The sequence below is a fragment of the Phascolarctos cinereus genome, unplaced genomic scaffold (genome assembly GCF_003287225.1).
Source record: "Phascolarctos cinereus isolate Bilbo 61053 unplaced genomic scaffold, phaCin_HiC Scaffold_5;HRSCAF=322, whole genome shotgun sequence".
Lineage (NCBI taxonomy): Eukaryota > Metazoa > Chordata > Mammalia > Diprotodontia > Phascolarctidae > Phascolarctos > Phascolarctos cinereus.
Genome location: NW_027555958.1, coordinates 167,154,797 through 167,178,020, shown reverse-complemented (window position 1 = coordinate 167,178,020; position 23,224 = coordinate 167,154,797). Strand labels below are relative to the sequence as shown.

Genomic DNA, 23,224 nt, shown 5'->3' with positions numbered 1-23,224 from the left:
ATAGGTATCTAAATACATTAATGTAGAATATATTAGTGTGTCAGCATTTTATATGTGTGTGTGTGTGTGTGTATATATGTATATATATATATAATATATATAACCAAGGAAATAAATTTATTGAAATGTAATAATCAAAATATTTTTATAAAACCAGTTCAATACTCATAGGTTAAGACCCTTTGACCTAGTAGAATCAAATTTTAGAGCTTAGAGGAAACCATCAAGGATACTCTTCTGCTTTTATGGATTCAAGAAATTGAGTCACAAATGATTAAATAATTTGTCCAACCTCACATTGCTAGTTAGTAGTAGTATTGAAAGTGGAAAGCCTATAGCTCTAAGATAATCTACTTAAGTATTGTTCTAAATACCCTAGGGTTCAGAAATTGCTTAGGTAATTAAAACATTAACAGTATCATTAGACTGAGTTTTCTATATACTGGGTGAAGTAAAACATTGCAGCATGCAACGTATAAGTTTAATTTAAAGCGTTAAGCTTTAATAGCTTAAAATTTACACTGTGACTTTTGGGATAACTTGTATTTTCAGATAGCCTGAACAGAAATTACTTTTTTCCCTACAGTTATCCAAAATATTGAGAAAAATAATATCGTTTTTATTCTTGAATTGTTTGATCTTGACTTGACATTCTGCTTTGAATGAAGGGAACCAAGGTAAACATCAGGCTATGGAGAGAATTAATTTGAAATGTATGGTATAATTCACAGGTACAAATGGGCCAAGTAAATGATAAAGCATTTCAACTAACTTACTTTAAAGAATTAAAAATTTGAAATCAACTTTTTTTTGGTACTAGTTAAAATATTCAAATTGTAAAATTAGACCAATAGCTATTATCTAAACAAGATTCTTAGTGTTTATGTCATTATAAATATATATTATCAAAAATTATTTCTATTCAAGAAGTGGTATCAAAGCTACTACTGAGGATGAGTATTCAAATACTAGAATAGAGTAAGGGCTTAGTGGTGAAAAGTCCAAATGTTGTGCTTGAATCCATGAAATGTTAACAACTTAGAGGAAGATTTTTTTCTAGTATATTGAGTGTAGAGCCTCTAAAGAAAATTTGTGGAGAGTCATGGACAAGAATCTTACAGGCTGAGAATCCATGGATAGCCTGTGATTTGCATAGGTGGATGTAGTACCAACACCAATGAGTTTATGGGTCCATCAAAAAATCTTTTTAAAATGGACATCTTTCCCTATTTTCCACAGGTTATCAGAACGGAACTGCATTGAAATTGTAACTAAATTGATTGCTCAGAAGCAGTTAGAAGTGGTTCATACACTTGATGGTAAAGAATATGTTACTCCTGCTCAGATAACTAGAGAAATGAGGGATGAGCTTCATGTTCGTGGTGGTAAGTGCCCTTAGATTTTACTTCCTTCTCTCTTTAAAATTATTCCAACAATAATTATGAAGTAGTCATTTAGAAGGGCAGCTAGGTGGCACAGTGGATAGAGCACTAGCCCTGGAGTTAGGAGGGTCTGAGTTCAAATTTGGTCTCAGACATGTAGCACTCACTCGCTAGTCTGTGACCCTGGGCAAGTCACTTAACCCCATTGCCTAGCAAAAAAAAAAAAAAGGAAGAGTCATTTAGAGCTCATAATAAAATTTCCGCAATATTATTTGCTAATATGACAGTCACGTGATTAAAAAAACCTTATTGGTAGAAATAAAAATGTGAAAATATAATTGAAATTATTTTAAATGATCATTACAGAGCTGCAAAATCACATCTATTTGGTAAATATAGTGTATTTTAAATGCTAAGTTTCAATTTATTTTGCATATTTTTCTTAATTTATTTGCTTTGTAACTGAAAGTAAGCCATTCAACTGCATTGTATCACTATATTATCTATAAGGTAGATCTTATCTGTAAGCTACTTGATAATTGTGAGAGAACCAGTGATTTAAGTAATTTTGGGGAAAATCTGCTAGTAAGCATGTCAAAACATGATTTTTTTTTCACCTGTGAATTATACGTCTGCAAATAAAGGGACTGAGAGGTGTTACAGTGGAAAAAACATTGAAGTTTGGAGTCCAAAATTCATATCCTGGTTTTGTTATTTACTATATGAGTTTGGACAAGTCATTTAGCTCTGTTAAAATAAAAGGGGGGGGATTGAAATAGATGAATGGTCTCTAATGTTCTTTGCATCTCCAAGCTTTATTTCTGTGTAAGTTCAGTGCAAAGTATTTTATTCTAAGAAAATCACAATATCTGTGCATAACGAACTTAAATTTCAAGGATAAAAAAATGCTGCCTTTTCCCTTTGCTTTTCATTTTAATTTTAGCCAAACAGTGGTAAACATTTAGAAAAGAAAACCTTTCCTCAGCTGCTTCCTAGCCTTGGACATGCACTTTTTAAGTGATAATTCTGAGAAATGGCCAAAGTGTGCTCTTCAGATTTTAATTGCTCTTTTATGATTATATTAGTAGTAATAGCCAGGCCTTTCTCTCCTTCCCCAAAAGCTGAATTTCCCAAGAAGTTAAAATAATATTTAATATCAACACAGCATTAGTGATACATATTATTTGTTTGTTGTAATTTCTTCTCGAAGAGAACTAGAGGATTATTTACATTCTGAAAACTGAATTCACTATTCCCTGCCCCCCATCTGCTGCTGCTTATTCCCTATTTCATTTCAAAGTACCTCTCTTTCCGGTTGCCCATAGTCAGTTATCATTGACATCTCTCTCTCCCTCATTAGCTTCTTAGTTACTAAATTAAATTGGTTACTAAATTATTTTACTTCTTCCTGCACAATATAATAAGAACAGCTGTCATTTATGTAGCACTTTAAGGTTTGCAAAGGGCTTTACAGATGTTTTCTTTTATCTTCACAACAACCCTGAGAGGTAGGTGCTTTTATTATCCTCATTTTACAGATGCAGAAACGGAGGTAGAAGGAGGTTAAGTGACGCATTTGTGGCTGGGTTTGCACTCACGTATTATTTACTTCAGTTGCATTGCTCTATCCACTATGCATCCTAGCTGCTCTCAATATGTTTCATATCCTTCCCTTCCTTTCTATTCCTGCTGCCCCTACAGTAATTTAAATACTCATCACTTCTCACCTGGACAGTTGCTTTAATCTTAACTGTTCTTCCTACTGCTTTTCTCCTCTATCACCAGTGTTTCCTTTTTGTAGCTGCCAAAATAATATTTCTAATGCCCAGGCCTGACCATACTATTCCTCTGCTGAAAAACCTTCAGTAGAGCTTCATTAGCTAGTAAAAATAAACTGGTCTTGGAGTTGGAAGCCCTGGGGTCAATTCTAGCTGACACTTCCTAGTTGTGTAGTCACTTCATTTATTTAGACCTTATTTTATTTATCTGTAAATTGAGGAGGTTGGCCTAGATCAGTGGTGGCAAACTCAAATAGAAACACTACTGCTGACAGCATATTGACTTAGAAAATCACAAATTAACATTACCTATATTGTATTTTTATTTATTTTGTTTAACATTTCCCAGTTAAGCCACAAGTTTCACTCCTCTCAACTAGCTGAGTTCTGAGGTTCATTTGCCTCTAACATTACGATTCTGTGAATGCAAATTAAAACAGTTTATCCTGATTTTATTGTTTTATCAATTCTATCTAACTACTTCCTTTCACATTAGGTGCATTAATATTGTCAGTGCAGAAACTTTTCAGTTTTATTTAATTATAGTTATCTGTTTTATCAGGGCAGCTAAGTGGCGCAGTGGGTAGAGTGCTAGGCCTGGAGTCAAGAAAACCCAAGTTGAAATCTGGCCTTCAGACACTTATTAGCTGTGTGACCCTGGGCAAGTCACTTAACCCTGTTTGCCTCAGTTCCTTATCTGTAAAATGAGCTGGAGAATGAAATAGCAAACCATTCCAGTAATTTTGCTAAGAAAACCCCAGAAAGGGGTTACAAAAAGTTGGACACAACTGAAACAACTAAACGACAAAAATCTATTTTATCCTTCAGAATTTCCTCTGTCTCTATTTTGGTTAAGAATACATCTCCTACTCATAGCTTTGAGAGATAGATAAACTGCTTCTCTTCTAATTTTTTTTAATAGTATGATCTTTAATATTAAGATCCCTTATCCATTTAGAAATGGATTGTGGAGTATAGTGTAATGTGTCAGTCTAAATCTAATTTCTGCCAAAACACTTTCCAGTTTTCCAAAAAAAGTTTTCTTTTTGCTTTTATCAAATTGGAAATTCTTTCCTAGATAATTTATGTTTTCTGCTTTATCAAACATTATGTCATTGCATTCCGTTGTTTCTGATTCTCCCATGTCTAGTCTAACCCCTTTATCTTTAATACTAGATGCTTTATAGTTTGAGGTCTGGAATTGCTATTCCACCTTCATCCATGTTTCTTTTCATCATTTACCATTATATTCAAGATCTTTTGTTTTTCCAAATGAATTTTGTTATTTTATCAAGTTTTATAAAATATCCCCTTAGATTTGTACAGCATTAAAAATGTAAATTAACTTTGGTGGTGAAGAAGTTTGGGGGTGCTGGGACCCTGAGAATTTCAAGGCAGAGTTGCCTGGAATGAATTCGTGCACTCAAGCCTCCTCTTAGTCAAGTGGCAAAAAGTTTATTGCAATGCTTTAGCAAAAGTGGGCAAGGGTCCTTATGGAACTTATAAGAGACTGAAGATAGGGCTGGGGTTTGTATGGAAAAGGGGCACAGGAAAGGAATGCCAGGGATGCTAATTAGGTAATCTAAGGATTCTGGTGTCTTTGGGAGCTATGGAGAGGAAAGTCTAGGGAGTATACCAGACATTGATGGGGGTTGTCAGAAGCATGAACTTTCGGGATCTGGTTCTAACAGAGGCCTTGGGCCAGCCAGGGACAAAAATCCTTGGGCCAGGCACCCCTCTGTGTTCTGCACTAAGAGAAAATTTTCTCACAGGACAGGGCCCTACTGAGAAATTGGGAGGCTTCCAGAGACATGATCTTAGGGCTGGGGCCTGAGCAGCCCATCAGCAGTACTGTTATTTTTATTATGTTAGTATGGCCCAGCCATGAGCACTGAATACTCCTTCAGTTATTTAGATTGTTCTCTATTTCTTTACAGAGAACTTTGTAAATGCATCCATACCAGTGCTTTGTATGCTTTGGCAGATTGATCCTCAAGATACTTTTTGCATTTTGTAGTGATTTGGAATAAGATTTTCTTTTCTGTTATGGCTTTTTTTGAATTTTGTATATAATAATAGAGATATTAGAAATGCAGTTGATTTTGGAGGGTTTATTTTGTAGACTGCAACTTTGCTGAAGCTATTGTCTCAAATAATACCTTTGCTAATCCCTGAGAATTTCCCCGAGTATGCCATCGTATCAGCAAGTAGGGATGGTTTTATCTCCTCTTTACCTATCTTTATGCCTTTAATTTCTTTCCCCTGTCTGATTGCTATTGCTAGTATTCCCAGAAGTATACCAGATGATAGTGGGAAGTGACTATCCTTGTTTTTACTCCTGTATTTTTTTGGAAAACATTCTAATGTATCATTGCATATATTACCTACACTTTATAGAATTTATAGAAAATATGATTGTTGTACTTTGTCAAAAGCTTTTTCTGCATCTTTTGAGATAATCAAGTAATTTTGGATGTTTAGGTTTTTAATATGATTAATTATGTTAATTGTTTTTCTGCTATAGATCCAACGTGATCATAAAAAAGTTCTTAGATAAGTCATTATAGTCAGTTTGTCAGGATTTTGTTAAAAGTTTTAAATCAATGTTCACTAATGATATTGGCCTATATTTTTCCATCTGGGTTTTGCCCTCCCCTGGTTTAGGTATCAGGATTAAATTTGTCTCATAAAAGGATTTTGGTAGGCTGCTTTCTCAATTTTTGAGAATGATTTGTGTATTATTGGTACTAATTTATCAGTGCTATCCACAGAGGTTATAAGAAATGAAAGTGCCATGAAATGAACAGTTCATTGACTTAATCTAAGTGACCCATTTAAGAATAACTGCTATTTTGCTTTCTTCTAACAATTCTGCATTTTCATTGACACAGGGAACCTAAGTTAATGATTTAATATAAGATTATAATGTGGTCTCTAGTGAGTGTACCAGGTAACTACATTTGACTATTTTTCATTTGTATCAGTGATGATTCAGATAAAGGCAGAGTTGGCATGGGATGCCTATTTCAGCAGTGTAGGAGTCTTAAAAGACCTTTTACAAAAGTATCAGACCAGCTAATGCTTAAAGCACAAGGCCTTTATTAGGTGAATTTCAATTCAAGATAGCTGACACTCAGGAGCAAAAGAACGGGGGTTCAGGATAGAAAGTGCAAAGGAGTCTTAGTCAATTTAAGGGAAGGATACAATTGGGTCTCAGTTGCCAGAGGGGAATGGATGTATGCAACTAGCTCTCATTTTGCTGGAGTTGGGCTCATCTCAAGTACAGTGGTTTTGAGACAGCTAGAGGAAGAAGGGGTTCAGTACTGAAAGAGGCTGCCCTTAGATTTGGCTCAATTGAGGTAGGGTGGGCTTTCACCATTCCTTATAATGAGTTCTTTGTCTGTTCTTCAGTAAGGCCAGGAAAGGTCACATCTGGGACCCTTGAGGACACAGGCCTGTGGCCATTGGTTTCCTAGGGACAAGTTGAATCTCACTCAAGTAGATGCACTTTTAATTTATTTCTCTTCTCTAATATAACTCAGGAAGTACTAGGTATTGATTATCCAGAGGAAGCGTACCCTTCAACCTCTACAAAAGCAATGAACATTTCTAGCATGTGGAATGAAAGTTCTTAGAACCTTTTTGAAAAAGGAAGATGGAAAGGTGTTTTTGGGGCAGAGGTAACCTGTCATACCCTATGGCCTGGAAAACAGGTTTTTGGATTACCAAAATCTGTTTATCACTTATGTGGATGATACAACCCTTTAGATGATTCTGGCTCTAAAAAATTGTGACAAGTTAGAGCATCAGGCCAGATTTAATAAAATGAAATTTAGTGAAAGTAAATTAAAAGTCTTATCCTCTTTTAAAAAAAACATTTTACAAATAAGAAATGGCTAGTTATTTGTCTAGATAGTTTATCTGAAAGTATCTGAAAATTTTAGTGGACTTAAAGTTCAATAGAACTTAGCGCTGGTATGGCAGTCCAGAATGTTAATGCCATCTTAGGTTACATTAAGAAAGTCATAGTGTACAGGAATATAGTCCCACTGCTCTCTACCTTGGGCAGACCACATCTGGAGTATTGTATCCAGTTATGGATGCCACATTTTAGGAAGGATCTTGATATACTTGAAAGGATCCAGAGGAGGGCTTTGAAATCATATCATGAGGATTGGATGGAAGAACTAGGAAAAGAAGAGAAAACCAGGAAGGAACATTATAGCTGACTTTATGTGAATGTCGGTCTTGTGGAAGAGGGGTTAGACTTGTTCTGCATGGGCCCAAAGGGTATATATGTAACTAGGAGTAATGGATAGAAATTTCAAAGATGCAAATTTAGGTTCCGTGTAATAATAATGATAGCATTTATATAGCACTTACTATGTACCAGGTGCTGTGCTAAGCACTTTACAAATATGATCTTATTTGGTCATTACAACAGCCCTGGGAGATAGGTGCTATTATTATTCCTATTATACCTGAAATGGAGACAAACAGAGGTAAAGTGACTTGCTCACAGGTCATATAGCTAGTAACTGTTTGAGGCCTGATTTCAATTCAGATCTAACTCCAGGCAGAACACTTTATCCATTAGGAGCTGTGCTGGATTCTCCCTTAGTGGTAGATGATTGCTTGCAGAAGATATTGTTATATATTATCTTTTTTAAGGTAAGGTTTAGATTAAATAGCTTTTGAGGTCCCTTCCAATTCTGAGATTCTTTGAATCTCTGATCAAAGTACTTTGGATAATTTATTGACTTGTTAGGACATACTACTTTCTTAGTGACCTAGTATATACCATTTGATTTCATGAATTGGTTATATAGCGTAATTGAAGTCTTAAAAATATATTATTGTTTATCTCCCTGACTTCATTGCACAGGTGTAGGACAGTGGGTGTAGAATATCTCATAGTATCAGAAATAATTATGTTGGTTAGTTTTGCTGAACTTTGAGAGTTTTTTACCCCTCTTTTAAACTCTTTGTTAGGAGGGATGACTTACTGGGGGAAGTTAAGGTGGAGAAATATTTTGGGAAATAAATGTGATTATAAAAAATGGGACAGATAAAGAAAATAAACATTTACATGAACGTATCTGTACATGTGATTGTATATATTTATATATATTTAATTTTGCTTGTGCCTTGAGTAAGACAATTTATAGAGATAGTTGATTAATAGTTAAAACAGGTCATTATTGATAATGTCTCTGTGTGTGGAAATGAGATAGTGCTAAAATTACACATGTTGGGAAAAAATGTTTCCTATTTTACTACCAATTTTTTTCTAGTATTTTAGAACATGGATTTAAAAGTGACATGTAAACTTTGTGCTTTTTTTAAAGGTCGAGTAAACATTGTTGACCTACAGCAGGTAACTTTAAAATTTCTAAAATATTTGATCTTGACAGTTACTCTTTTTTTTGTTATTGTAGATGATGTAGGTGCCATTATCCTAATTTTTTAAAAAGTAGCCTTTGATACCAAGGGGCAAATAATTTTGCATAATGTATTTAAGTAAACAGCTGTGTAAATTATATTTAAGTTGATTAGTGCATGCAAATTTAGTTTCCCTTTATGAACATTTTCCTTTTTTTTAATCATAGTGTTATCTCATTTTTGTGACACCATAAACTTTATATAATTGATTCAGTAAATTCTACCTGCATGAAAGTTGGATAGTTAAAGCATAACTCTAGCTATGAGATCTGTTTTGAAGCATTTTGAAAATGATTCACTGTGCATGGTATGAAATTCTTTATACTTGAGGAAAAAGTACTATTAAAATAAACACTATCTTAAACTCATGTCTTTCTAAAACAAGTCAGTGTTTGTTTTTATAAATCTTTTGTTTATAAGGGATTTCACACCATATTTTTGTGGTGATATTAACATTTCTGTTTGACATGTGGGGAGATTGGCATGAGGTACAGAGGAGTTTTGTAACTTACACAGAAAATTAGTGACAGGTCTGAGATAAGAACTTTGTTGTTTTTTTAAAAAAATCCCCATGACAGTGCTTTTTCAGCTAGATCACAAAATATGAATGGAGCATTTTGTATCATTTTGAAAAATTAAGATGGTATTCATAAATAAAAGAAATATGGCCAAAATAGGACAAGGAAATAAATATTTGAGTGATCAAGTCACTCATTGGGTTCAGTAATCTCCAAATTATATAGGTCTGGTCCCCACGTTATCCTTCGCTGTGATACTAACAAAGTAAACTAGAAGTGATAGTAAAAGGAGGTATGATAGCCATGGAGTACTACCAGATATGCAGAGACCATTGGTTTTCACTTTGATTTGGTGAGTGCTAATTTGTACAGTAATCTTCTTTTTATATAGAAATAAAAGTTGGGTTTTTTTCCCCTAGCAGTTGGAATGGCTAAAATAATGTGAGAAACTTCCAGTTCAATTCTAGGTTTTAAAGAAATATTATTTCAAGTTAGACATTTGAGATCAAAATGTAAAAAAATTTAAATATGTAAGTCTGTATGTACTATATTTAACATGCATTTTAGAACCTAAGAAATAATGCAAATTTAATAATAATGAAATGTCTGTATGTTTTCCAGGTAATTAATGTGGATCTGACTCATATTGAAAACAGAATTAGTGACATTATTAAGTCAGAGAAAAATGTTCAAGTAGTGTTAGGACAGCTGATAGATGAGTAAGTACATTTCACAGCAGTGCATTGTTTTTATGATAGATTTTCTACTAAAATTTGATATGATTATTTGTGGCTACTTTGACATTTGGTACCTAATACTGTTCTTGTGTTGCTGTCTACTGTGAACGTTTTTTCTATTCGTTCAGATATTTAAATAACATCTTGGTGACATGAAATCCAGCCTCTGATACTGCTGTCTCTGTGACCTTGGGCAAGTCACTTAAACCTCCCTGGTCCTCAGTTTCCTCATCTGTAAAATGAAATGGACTAGATTACATCTGAGCTGCCTTGAATTTTAAATATATGATCATGATTTGCATTCATATTAGTATATGTAACTTAGTATTGGAATTGAGTATCTTATTTAAAAAGGTGATTTTAAAACGTTGGTAATTGCCTACATATTAGCAGTTCAAAAGTTAAGTATGTAATGGTATGAAATGCTGTGCTTATCTACTGTGAAATTTTATAGACCATGAATTTTCTTTCACTGCTGTTAACCAAAGAAATGGAAAACGTGGTTTTAGTATTCCATCCTATGTGATCCCAATTGTGATGCAGTTTTCCCCCACTTTGGGAGAAATGGGAGTTATTTATTAATGAAAAAATACTGCATTGTTTTTCCCATCTCCCCCAACCAAAAAATAAAATGGCCTAAGAAAGTGTTTTAATGTCTTTATGGTTAGGAAAATTAGTAATAAGAAAAATCTCAGTACTTTTTTTTTTTAGATTGTTGACAGAAATTTGTGCTTTCCAAAATAGCTTTGATTTGTATGGTGAGGTTTGGGAAATCTATGTGTCCCTTTTGTCAATAATACTTTTACCTGAAAACATAAGTAAGTACAAAAAGCAATCTGATCATTCATTTTTATTAATTTCATATGTAGGAACTATTTGGATCACTTAGCTGAAGAAGTAAATGACAAACTACAGGAAACAGGTCAAGTGCCCATATCAGAACTTTGTAAAACCTATGATCTTCCAGGAAACTTTTTGACACAGGTAATTTCCTTATTAATATAAATTGTTTTTCTTTTTTAAAAAATATTTTTATATCTTTAGTCTTTCACAGTTATCTCCCCTCTCCCCATTGAACCCTCTCTTGTGACAATGAAAACAATTAAGCAAAATCATCTGATTCAGATACTTGGTCAGACAATATTGTGTTTTGTCCTTGTAGCTTCCCACCTCTGTACTATAAGGTAGGAGGTATGTTTTTCGTATTTCTTTTTATCATCTTCATTGCTTTTTTCCCCCCATTATTACACTTCAATTTCCTCTTGTTGGTCTTTTTGTCTAAATTATTGTATTCATTGTCTGTATTGTTGTCTTGGTCTTCATTTCACTCTTCATCAGTTCATACACATCTTTCCATGTTTCTTTGATTTCCTTATATTTCTCATTTCCTTTGTTACAAGAATTCATTTGCCATAAATTCAAATACCATGGGGGTATTTTTCAGCCATTTCCCAATTAGTAGGTACCATAAACTGTCTTTTCACGTGTAGATCACTAATTGATTGGGGGAAGGGAGACTTTTTTTAAAAATTAATTTTCAATATTTTGGTAGTACTATAAATAAAATAAAACATAAGGAAACTTTAAAATTTAATAACCAGGGACTAAATGTTTCATCACAGTAAAGTGGGTGCAGTTTATTTAATGCCTTTAATCAGTTAATATACATTTCATAAAAACATATCAAATTAGCATTCTTATTCTGATATTTGTGGTATTTCAAATATTTTCCAGTGTGGGCTATAATTTTATTTTGAACTTTTGGTTCTGTATCAGCCAACTCTCAGTTTAATAACTGAAAGAATAAGAACTCTTACACAACTTGTTCTTTAAATATCTGTTAGTGTCTCCAACAGACACAATAATAAAAATATATTTTGAATGACAAGTAGTCCACAGGAGCCATTCCACTTAAAAAACAGGGCATTTTATCTTCATCTTCAGATATCTTGACATTTCATCACTTTACTTTCTACTTACCAAAAGCCATTAGTCACATGAGGGGAAAAAGATATATTTTTGGTGTGTCCAGTTGAAGAAAGTCCAACATAAAAAACTGAAAACCTGAAAATCAGTTGTGGATATTTTAGTATAATTCTGTATACTATAATTAGTATAATATGCAGCTTGTGAGCTACATATTTATTGACCTAGGTAGCCACATATTAACATCATCTATGTTTATTGTATTTTTATTTATGTTGTTAAATATTTCTGAATTATGTTTTAATCTGGTTCAGACCACACTTGGGAGTGTTGTGATCTACATGTGGCCTGTGGACAGTATGTTTTGACATCTGTGAGATAGAGAATACATAGTCCTGCCACAGGATCACTATCACTAAGCTACTCAGTCTCTTAATCATTGATCTCTTTCAGCTTACTCATTTGTGACATTTCTGGTTTGCATCACAAATAGATAAAATAGATTTTAGTGTGTCTGTATATTACTGTAACCTATGCTTGCATTTACTGTAATTTTAAATCTTGTTTAAATAGGCACTGTCCCAGCGTCTGGGTAAAATTATCAATGGGCAAATAGACCTTGACAACAGGGGGGTGATTTTTACTGAGGCATTTGTGGCTCGACATAAGGCGCGCATACGTGGCCTTTTTAGTGCAATTACCCGGTAAGTATTACACAATAAAAAGTACACATATTTTTGTGTAGATTAAATGTGTAGTCCCTCACATTTTAAACCAGCTGAGCTTTCTTTTTAGTGGTAGGATTTCAGAATCCTTTTTGTTTATTTTGACCAGCTTCAATTTCATGATAATGGAGGTAGCATAAAGTGGTATTTACCGAGGCCAAATGTTCCAGGCCCTGATACCTTAAAATTCTTTTTTCTAAAAGACTACTTCCAAAATTCAATCATCTTTTTTTTGTTGTTTTTGTTTTTTTGTTTGTTTTAGGCAATGGGGTTAAGTGACTGGCCCAGGGTCACACAGCTAGTAAGTATTATGTGTCTGAGGCCAGATTTGAACTCAGGTCCTCCTGAGTCCAGGGCCGGTGCTCTATCCACTGTGCCATCTAGCTGCCCCCAAAATTCAGTCATCTTAACATCTGAGTTCACAACTTAGTGCCCATATGGCAGGAATGATTATAGTGAGTCAGCCCTTGTATACTCTTATAAAAATAAAATTGTGTTATGTCATGATTTATTTCTGTTTTGGCAAAATCACTTTAAAGGTTTTTAGTTGTTCTTTTTAATAATGACTCTATTATTTGGCTGCTTGTTTTACAGACATTCTCCTCCACACCCACCTCGTAGTTCATATGTTTCTATTTGACTTTTCACTTAGGAAAGCCCTATCCTTTTGCCTCCTCCTCAACCTGGGCTGTCCTACAAACCACCCACAATGGGGGAGCAGTGAGAATGCTTCCACAGGGACATTTCTACCCCAAACTTTCTCTCTTGCTGGTCTGCTTGATTCCTCTCAGGGACTGAATGAGATGGAAATTAACCCCATTCCTTCTGATGAGATAGAGTTAATAGTGTCAAACTCAAATAGAAATAGGAACCACTAAATTGTCATAGGGCTGGAATATGTACATGGGGCTGGAATGCAGCCTGTGAGCTGCGTATTTATTGACTTAGGTAGCCACATATTAACATCATCTATGTTTATTGTATTTTTATTTATTTGTCAAATATTTCTGAATTACATTTTAATCAGGTTCAGACCACAGTTGAGAATGTTGGTGAGCTACATGTGGCCTGTGGACAGGATGTTTTGATATCTATGAGATAGAGAATACAGTCTTAACATTTGTCCGCCATTTCACCCTTAAGAATTCTGGGCCTCTATCTGCTCTGCAACTGAACTTTGTTTTATGTATTGTCTCCCCCACTTAATACAGTGCTTAGAATAATAACACTTCTAGATGCTTTTTTATTCATTATTCATTCATTTTGGGATGAGTGAGAAAAGGAACCCAGGGTAAGTAGGAGGGTGGAGGTGTCTTTGACAGTAAAAGGGATATTTGGAAGTGCAGAGAGTTGGGGGAGAAAGTTATGAGTTCTGTATTGAATATGTTGAATTCGGGATGCCTTGGTATATATAGTTCAAGATGTTCAAAAAGGGCAGTTGGTGATTTGTAACTATAGCTCAGGAGAGAGGCTAGGCCTGGATATACAGGCCTGGAAATCATCTGTATAGAGATGGCAGTTGAACCCATGAGATAATAGAGAGTGAAAAGAGAAGACAGCTCGGGAGCAAGCCTGTGTGAGAAGCTAAAAATACATTTCATTGTTAAATTAAAACAGTTATGCTAGTGAATCTAGCATTTCACCAGAAAAGACCAGATATCGTACAGATCAATGATTTATCTTTTTTCCCTGTGTCTTGGTAAATAATTCCGATGCCAATGTAGGAAGAATTTTTGAGTGTCACTTTTTGTTGTAAATTAACCGATGGTTTTTCACATTTTTATTTTTACTAGAAAATTTATTGAAATTTCCTTGTGCTTATCTACTTTAAAATAAATTAATTTATTTTGTACTATGCTTATCAGTGACGTTAAGTTTTTCCTTCTTTCTTTATAGACCTACTCCAGTAATTTCTTTGATTTCCCGCTATGGATTTCAGGAGCAACTGCTTTATTGTAAGTTTGGTTCAAATTGTGTTTCATTTATTAAATAGCTACTCTATAGATTTGTGATTCTTAAATTTAAAAAAATTAATATTGTCTTTCTTGCTTTATAAAGCTTATTTTAGCCAACCTCATTGCCTAGTAAAGAAAAAAGTTTTTAAAATGCATTTTTCCCAGCACTGAAGTTATTTCTGAAGGTACACAAATGAAATTATATTCTTAGAACTCAAATTATATTAAAAAGTCTGAAAACTTAAATCTTAGTTTAATCTCTATTTTCCTTGAGGGCTTGCCCCTAGGAGTTTCATCATTAAGCTTTTTGTGATACTATAAATTTCACATAGTTTTGGATTTTACTTGCTTCCATTTGTCATTGTTAGCGGAGACAGAGCCTTCTCTGTAAATTGGGGAATTTGAATATATTTTTCTTGAGTTTATTAAGCACTTGCATATTAAATTTACTACAGGAAAAGGAATTCCTTGCAGAGAAGATTTATTTTCATTCATTTTATTTTTGTAACATTGAAATTTTATTTCAACTAGTATTTGGCTTTTATCTCTCTCTCATAACAACTTAAAAATGAAACTTAAAATGTGAAAAAATATGAAGTGAACTACAGCCTCACTAATAATGGGTCTGAGCCACAAAATAGTATACTTTACAGTTAACTACAGTAAGGTCCTAGTAATGATAACTCTGGTCACTTTTAATCTGAGTCTATGCTGTATTTGGGTTTTTACCAGTATTCTTGATATAGTTAAAAAATCACCTTAAAGCAGAGGATATTCCAGTTGAATCAAAAATGATAAAGCCTAAGATTGCCAGGAATTTGGGCTATATGTTGTGAACTGCTGGATTTCTAATTAAAAACTTATGATAATTTAAAAAAAAACTGTTGAGTATTTTAGGGCATGGCTATATTGCATTTAGGAAAATTCTTTTTAAAAATTCAGCTTTAATGTGCAGTAGAGTTTATATAGCAAGATATCTGGAAATAGTGGATAACACTGAATCATAATAGTGCAAATAGCACCACTTGTAAATTAGTCAAGTTGGCATGAAAATTATGCATATTATAATCTATCATTTTGTTTTGAAAAATAGTAATTATGATGAGAACTACCTAAATGTTTATGGCTTAATTGCAAAGAATTCAATTTTATATGAATTTTACAAACTTTTTAGCATTAATAGGCATTCTAAGTGCTGGAATATTGACCTTTATAAAAACACTAGTGAAGGAACAGATTTAATAATCATACAACTACCTACTTTTAAAAAAAATTTTATTAACTAGTATGATATTCAGTTTTAGAATTTGAGGAAAATTAATGTCTTAAGGTTCAAATACTGTGAGTAAGAAGTAACATTTTTAACTGGTGCACTGATTTCTCAGAATTTCCTTTCCTGGTGGGGAATTTTAAGTGGTGCTTTCACTCATCTAATAATACATTTAAAAAGTATAGCAGAGTATTAGAAGCTTATCAGAATTGTTTAATTTTTAGTAATCTTATAGCCCTGTTGATTTTTGTGTACTTTTTTCTTCCCCAAAGCTGTGCTTGAGGAACTTGTTAATAGTGCCACGTTTAAAAGGTGCAGTGGTTGGTGGGAGACAAGATAAAGCTGTTTTTGTTCCTGATATCTATTCCAGAACACAGAGCAACTGGGTGGATTCCTTTTTCAGGCAAAATGGCTATCTAGGTAACTACTTTTTTTATTTTTAGCGTTTTCTAAACTTCCACTTTTTAATTTCTTTTTAAAACTTGATCACACATTTTAAAAGATCCAAATAGTTACATAAACAAATGAACTGAGCTGTTAGATGAACAGATTTCATTGATGTCTCTCTTAGTGTGAAAACAGTCACAATAAATGCACATGCTTATGTTGGTCTTATTCCCATCACTACCATATCAAAAAGTTATCAAAAGTTTAAAATGCACAGCACAGTTTTTTGCTAAATAAACACCTATTTTTTCTTTGAAGGTAGCATTGAGAAAGTACTCATTTTTTCTCATTCTTATAGAACTGCGTTTTTCATAAACAGGTCATTTTCAGTATAGTATATAAGTCCCAGAAATTTGCTAGTGTCTTACCTTTTTTACATTATTGATTTTTATTACTAAAGAGAGGCTTCAAAATGTTAGCAGAAAAACTAAAATAATGCTTGCTGCAATAGCTGTCTTATCTTTTAGATAGTGCTTGATTGATTTCACTCCTGAGAGTGATTCTCTCATTTGAATTCATCTTAGAAGGTTGTTGGGAGGAGCAAATAATACATGCAAAGCACTTTTCAGATTTTAAGGGACTATATAAATGTTAGCCATTACTATTAAGATTTAAAAAAGTGAGGTCCGTTTATTTTGGTCTTCTTAGCAACCAAATAAAGTTGACCATGTAACAATCAACAAGCATTTATTGCCTGCCTGCTACATTACAGTCATCTCAGTTTCATTGCTTGCTGGGTAGTTGATCATAATTCTGTACCATATTTTGAAATATATCCTAAACTGGAGGTTCTTAACATTTTTTGTGCCATGGACCTCTTCTGAAAGTAATATTTTTAAAGGCATAAAATATTACAAAGGAAACAACTTATTGAAATATAGTCAAATAACCTCTGGCCTGTTCTAAAGCAGACAGACTACTCTTTAATTTTGTTTCCTGGACTTTGGGTTATGGAGATTACAAATCCCTTTTCAGTCTTTTATGCTACAACCATGAATTTTAGATTAGAATTATACTTTGAGAGGCAGTGTTGTATAGAGGAAGAATGATGGATTTGGAGTCAGAGAACATGGTTTTTGTTTGTTTGTTTGTTTGGCTAGGCAATGGGATTAAGTGACTTGCCCAGGGTCACACAGCTAGTAAGTGTTATGTGTCCTGACTCCAGGGCTGGTGCTATATCCACTACGCCACCCAGCTGCCCCCAAGAACATGGTTTTGAGTCCAGCCATTGACCTCTGTGTAAAATTTAGCTGTTTTGGACCTCAGTTTTCTCATCTGTAAAATGAGAGGATTGAACTAGTTCACCTAAGACTCCTTCTAGCTCAGAATGTGTAATCCTATTATTCTGGTACATGGTAGACATTTAATGCATTGTTTGTTCCGTATTATGTTATTTTAACTAAGGTTTATTTGTGTATAATAATTAATTTTTTGTTAATACTAGGTACCATCACAGAAGATTAGACTTCTAAGTTTTTTTCAATGTTTTCATTGTAGTTTTGTTTTAGTACAAGTTACATAAATACACTTCAATGACACATAAACTATTTTGAAAAACTAATTACACTTACCTGAACACTAATTCCGTTTTAATTGAGTTTAATAGGAAGTAAAATATGAGATTTATTTTGCTTAATTTTAAATTTCTCCTTAGTATAAAATGTTTGATTTACTTCTGTAGTTCTCATCTTTCTCTTTGAGCTCTGAATTGATAGTGATTAAAGCCACAAAGCTTTAATTGAGTGAATACATGATCCTCATGTTGTACAAATATCAAGAATTTTTAAAAATGAAATAAATAATATATGCTAAGGAATACTCTGTTACTTTTGTTACAAGTTGCCTAAAAATGAATTACACATCACTGTGTAATACCCATAGAGAGGCCCAGAGAGAGAAACGTATTAGTTCAATATCACAGAATCAGTAAGTACTGATCCAGAATTTGAATTCTGGTTTTCTGAATCTAATTGTAATGTTCTTTCCAAACTATTTTTCCGAGTTTATTTGTATCTTCTCAGTGGTATAGATGCGCCTTCTACTGATGACAGATTGCAACTTCTCCTCATGTTTTCATTCTATCACCCATATTTTTACAAAAGTCTTCAAAAGAGTATTCTTCTCCCTTGTTAGAGTCCTTCCTCTATTGAAGATTTCATAGTTGATATTTTTCCTATTTTCTGTTCTACCTATAGCATCTGAACAGTTTATAAGTCTGAGGTTGATTGATTGCTCATCAACCTACTGAAAAAAGTCTGAGACACTCAATAGAACAAAAGCTCCCTTGAGATGGGGAACAGTTGGACTTCTTTATTTGCATCCCAGTGCCTGGCACATAGGTGGTTAATAACTTCTAGTTGAATGAATGACTAAAATACAGTGTGCACACATTAAAATGATAGAAAAGAACATGTTTTAAATGTAGAAGGCAGTAAGAAAAGTATATGTTATGCTGGAAACTGTAAATTCTTTGAGCATCCAAAGAAGATATAACTCACACAATTTTTTATGATGGATATCTAGAATTTGATGCTTTATCCAGACTTGGGATCCCAGATGCTGTGAGCTACATAAAGAAAAGATACAAAACTACACAGCTCTTGTTTTTGAAAGCTGCTTGTGTTGGTCAAGGAATTGTAGACCAGATTGAAGCTTCAGTAGAGGAAGCCATCAGCTCTGGTTCCTGGGTGGATATTTTGGTATGTTTTCTGTTATTTACATCCAGTAGCAGTCTGTTATTTCTCTTTAATGTTTAACCGTTTTATATGCTTAATAATTTAATTCACATAATCAAGACAGTATGCCTGGGCAAGTCATTTAATCTCACAGTATCTCAGGCAGCTCTTTAAAACTAAGTTATAACCAAGTTGCCAGTGTGCATCAGTAGCATGAGTTGATGTACAAGAGAGTTTCCCACATTGATGAAATCAATGATGCAAACAAAAGGGGGGAAGAACAAGAAGAAAAGCATACTTGAGCACTGTGAGAGTTTTTTTTTCTTACTAAGATTACTGTAATTGCTGTAAGAAACAGTTTTGTCTTTTGTCTTTTAGTTTTTAAAGTATTATGCTTGGGTAAATTTTGATCCTTGGGTCTGTCCTCCTGCTTCACTGATTTGAGACCTAGTTTTTCCACCTGTGCCTATTCTCCTAGATAGTCACTCATTCTCTAGCCTGTCTGTTTTCTCATCTCACTCTTGCCTCTCACTCTGCCTCTACTTTCTCACTTCCCACTTCTTAATCTCTTACCATCTCTCTTCTCTTCAGTAGCCAACAAATATTGCTAAAACCATTTCACAGATCTCATTCCTCTGTACTTCTCTGCAGCACTGTTGACCATTTCCCTCCCTCCTCCTGAATTTTCTATCCTCCATTGATTTTTCTGATACCCTGTTTTAGTTCTCCTACTGTTCTGTTGCTTTTCACTCTCCTGTGTCATCATTATTTTCATCCTCTCCCATTTCTTAAGCATCAGTGTTCCCCAAAGCTTTTTCCTGGGCCCTCCTTTCTTAGTACACTCTCTTGGTGAGCTCTACTTGCATACGTATTCATGCATGCATGAACATAGACATTTCTCTTTTGAACTCCAGGTAACCTCCTGCTAAATACAGCCATATGGATTCCCTATCAGCATCTCAAAAAACCTACTCCTTTGCCTACTGACTTGCTTTTGCTATCGAAGGTAGCACCATTCTTACAACCTTGTAGATTCCTAACCTCAGAGTAATCCTTAACTTTGTTCACTTGCCAAACCTTATTGATTTTCCTTACACATAATTACTTCATGTATCTTCCTTACATTCCTTTCTTTACACTCACTGTGTCATATCTCTATTTCAGACCCCCCATCACTTTTTGCTTGGACTATTGTCATAGCTGCCTAATTGTCTGTTCTTTCTCTCATCCATCCTCCACGTAATTGCTACTCTAATTCCTAAAATAAAAGTTTGATCATGTTACTCCCATTCTCAAAAGTCATCAGTGCCTCCCAGGATAAAATATAAATTCATCATTTAAAGCACTCCACAGTCTGGACTTATTTCACATTACTCCTCTTCATGAAATTTATTTTCTGGTCCAGTTGGCTGACTGATCGTTCCCAAAACTCATATACCATCATGCTTTTGTGTTTAGTCTGTCTCCCATACCTAGAATGTACCTCTTCTGAGTTCTCTAGCTTCCTTTAACACTTAGTGCTATCTCCAGTTCAAAGCCTTTCTTGACTTGTATTCCTCATCCATTCAGTTATTAGTACTCTTTCTTTTGTGAAATTATTTGTATTTACATATATGTATTATACCTATTGTATCACCTTGGGTAGAATTAGGAAGCTCTCAGAGGACAGAGACTTTTTTGCTTTTTGTCACTTTTCCCCTCCATACCTAGTACAGAAATTTGCATATGGTAGGTGCTTAATAAATGTTTGAACTGGAAATATCTCTCTATATATGTAATATTAGTTTTGTTTATTATTTTAGCCACTACTGCCCAGTTCTTTATCAGTAGAAGATGCTGGAATGTTGCTTCAGCAGGTGATGAGAACATTCAACAAACAGCCATCAGCTGTGGTCTTTAATGATACTGTAGTAGTTAGTGAAAAGTTTATAAATAACTGTGCGGAGTTGTTCAGTAATTTGATGCACCAGAAAGCTGAAAAGGTATGCCTTTTTTTTCTGTCATACACCAAAATTAAAATATTTTAAATATTTGATTCTGGTTTTGTTTCTGTTTTTGAGAGAGAAGTGGCAGTGTAGCCAAAGAGATGAATATTATAGTATTTGCATGATCAGTTTATATTTAAATGCACATTCCCTTTAGTTTATTCCTTGGGGTTTGTCTCTCAATCTGTTTCTCTTTGAATGTCTACCCTCTGCTTTCCAGTATTTGACTGTTTAGAGTCTTCTCAATTGATTACTCTTGAGGTACAGATATAAATTTTAAAAATTTAAATGCACAAAAGTTATCCCATGTATTTAAAGCAGTTTGGATTTGAATAAGAATTTCCATATGATACATAATTTCTCTGCAGCATATTCTCTGTATTCTATGTACACATAAATATTTTATGTAGTAAAGTGTTATTAATTGAATTTAAGTGTGGGGAAGGCAATTCTAAATTATTGAGAAGGCAGAATTGTGAAACTTTGTTTTAAAATAGCTCCTTGAGGGTAGGGACTGTTTTGCCTCTTTCCTGTATCCCCAGTGCTTAGTACAGTATATGGCACATAAATGTTTATTGATTGATTAAAATACAATTTTGTTATTATCAAGAACATGCTAGACTAGGAATAAGGAGAAACCTGGGCTCGCTTCCTACTATTCTCCCATTCTACCTGCTCTTCAGCAGGTAACTATGGGCAAGTCACTTAATTTCTCAGTTCTTCAGTTTCTTTATCAGTAGGATAGTTAAAGTAACTGAAGTACTGCCTCACAGAATTGTTGTATGGAACAGATTATACATGTGCACGCATATTTTAATAAACTATACATAAAACACTTTAATACATTATGTACATTTGTTTATTATTGTTAATATTATAATGAAAATACTGCTATCAATTTTTTTCCCAAGTAGACATCATCTAGTTCTGCTTTAATAAGTACTACTTTTAATAAATAATAAATAAGGATTTTGTTGCTATAGGGAACTCCTAGATAAGGAAACTCTCTTTGCTATTTCAGATTGGCACCCTTTCTACAACTTATATTATTAGAGAGTTTTAAGAAATATTTGTATTTAATTAGGATGCCTGGATAATGTCTGCTAGTAAAAATTTTGCTAGCATTGAATATAGTAGAGGCCTTAAAGTTTGTTTTCTTAGGAAAAAGTAGCCATACTTATATACTTATCTACATGAATAAAGCAGTTTGTTTTATTTTGTGGGGTTTTTTTAATTTAACATTTCTGCCCAGAAGATTGGAGCATCTTCATCTCTTTTTATTGAAATTATATTAGATAATAGTTCTATACATTTGATATAACCATTAACTTTTCTAGTAATAAGATTAGAAAATAACAGGTATTGATTATACTTACTTGCTGTGTCTTAATATTTCAGACATGCATCCTTAGAAGAGCACTAAGGGATGAGAAACAAATGAATGACAAACATATTCCTTGCAGAAAACTTGCCCATCTTACTTTTGTTACTAAAGGGGGAAAATTGTTATGGAACTTGGATTAATTCTTTCTAATATACTCAACAACTATTAATCACAAAAAATGGTTCTAAGGAAATTAACCATAAAATAAGTCAAAGAACAGCTTCCAGCTTGCTTATTTTTATGGATACAGATATATGAGTGCCATGGTTATTTGGAGTCAGCCTTCTGGAAACCTCAGGTATCCAGAATAGTGAACAAGTGAAAAAGAGTGCCTCAGTTTAAGTAAGCAGCCTTTCAAGCACTGGTGAAAGGAGTCAGGAAACTTCCAAATGACATCTAATGTAATATGATTGGTTGTTTTACTTCCCAGAAGTAATTCATGTTATCTGATGATGGCAAGAAAAGCCAAGCTTATTGGCATAGAAGCCAAAAACACAGGAAAAGTAAAAACAGCAACAAAGAAAGAAAAAGGAGATACAGAGAAGGATGGAATGGTATTAGACATTAGAAGCAGTGGTGGGGGTGTCTAATAACAAAGAACTCTAAGAAAGGGAGATCAACCTGCAGTCCAGAACAGTTACCTATTTCTCCTGGCATTGGAAAATAGATCTCAAATTAACAAATAAGTAGGATCTAATTACATAAGCAAAGATCATTTTGTTTTGTAGTGTGTAGCGGGCATGTAATGATGTACTGAAAGTAAGCTCATTTTTTCCCTCAGGAAATGAAAAACAATCCTGTTCATTTAATCACTGAAGAAGATTTGAAGCAGTCTTCTATCCTGGAAAGTGTTAGTTCAAGTAAAAAAGATAAAAAAGATGAACGACGAAGAAAAGCAACAGGTAGCTTGTTAGTATTGACAGTTTAGAGATATTTTTTAATCCAAGAATTTTCATTTTATAAAATCTGCTTTGTAAAGGTTGAACTTACTTATTATGCC

The 23,224-nt window shown here is 33.7% G+C and overlaps 1 protein-coding gene across 1 annotated transcript in view; it reads left to right on the top strand.

Annotated features, from left to right (window-relative positions):
• Positions 1 to 23,224, top strand: part of UFL1 (UFM1 specific ligase 1) — a 38,091-nt gene that overhangs the window by 1,416 nt on the left and 13,451 nt on the right. The window contains 11 exon segments of the mRNA XM_020998311.2: positions 1,240 to 1,385; positions 8,509 to 8,537; positions 9,742 to 9,839; positions 10,727 to 10,841; positions 12,357 to 12,487; positions 14,405 to 14,463; positions 16,006 to 16,034; positions 16,036 to 16,153; positions 18,704 to 18,879; positions 20,658 to 20,837; positions 23,006 to 23,126. Of these exon segments, the coding sequence (XP_020853970.1) occupies positions 1,240 to 1,385; positions 8,509 to 8,537; positions 9,742 to 9,839; positions 10,727 to 10,841; positions 12,357 to 12,487; positions 14,405 to 14,463; positions 16,006 to 16,034; positions 16,036 to 16,153; positions 18,704 to 18,879; positions 20,658 to 20,837; positions 23,006 to 23,126 (1,202 nt within the window).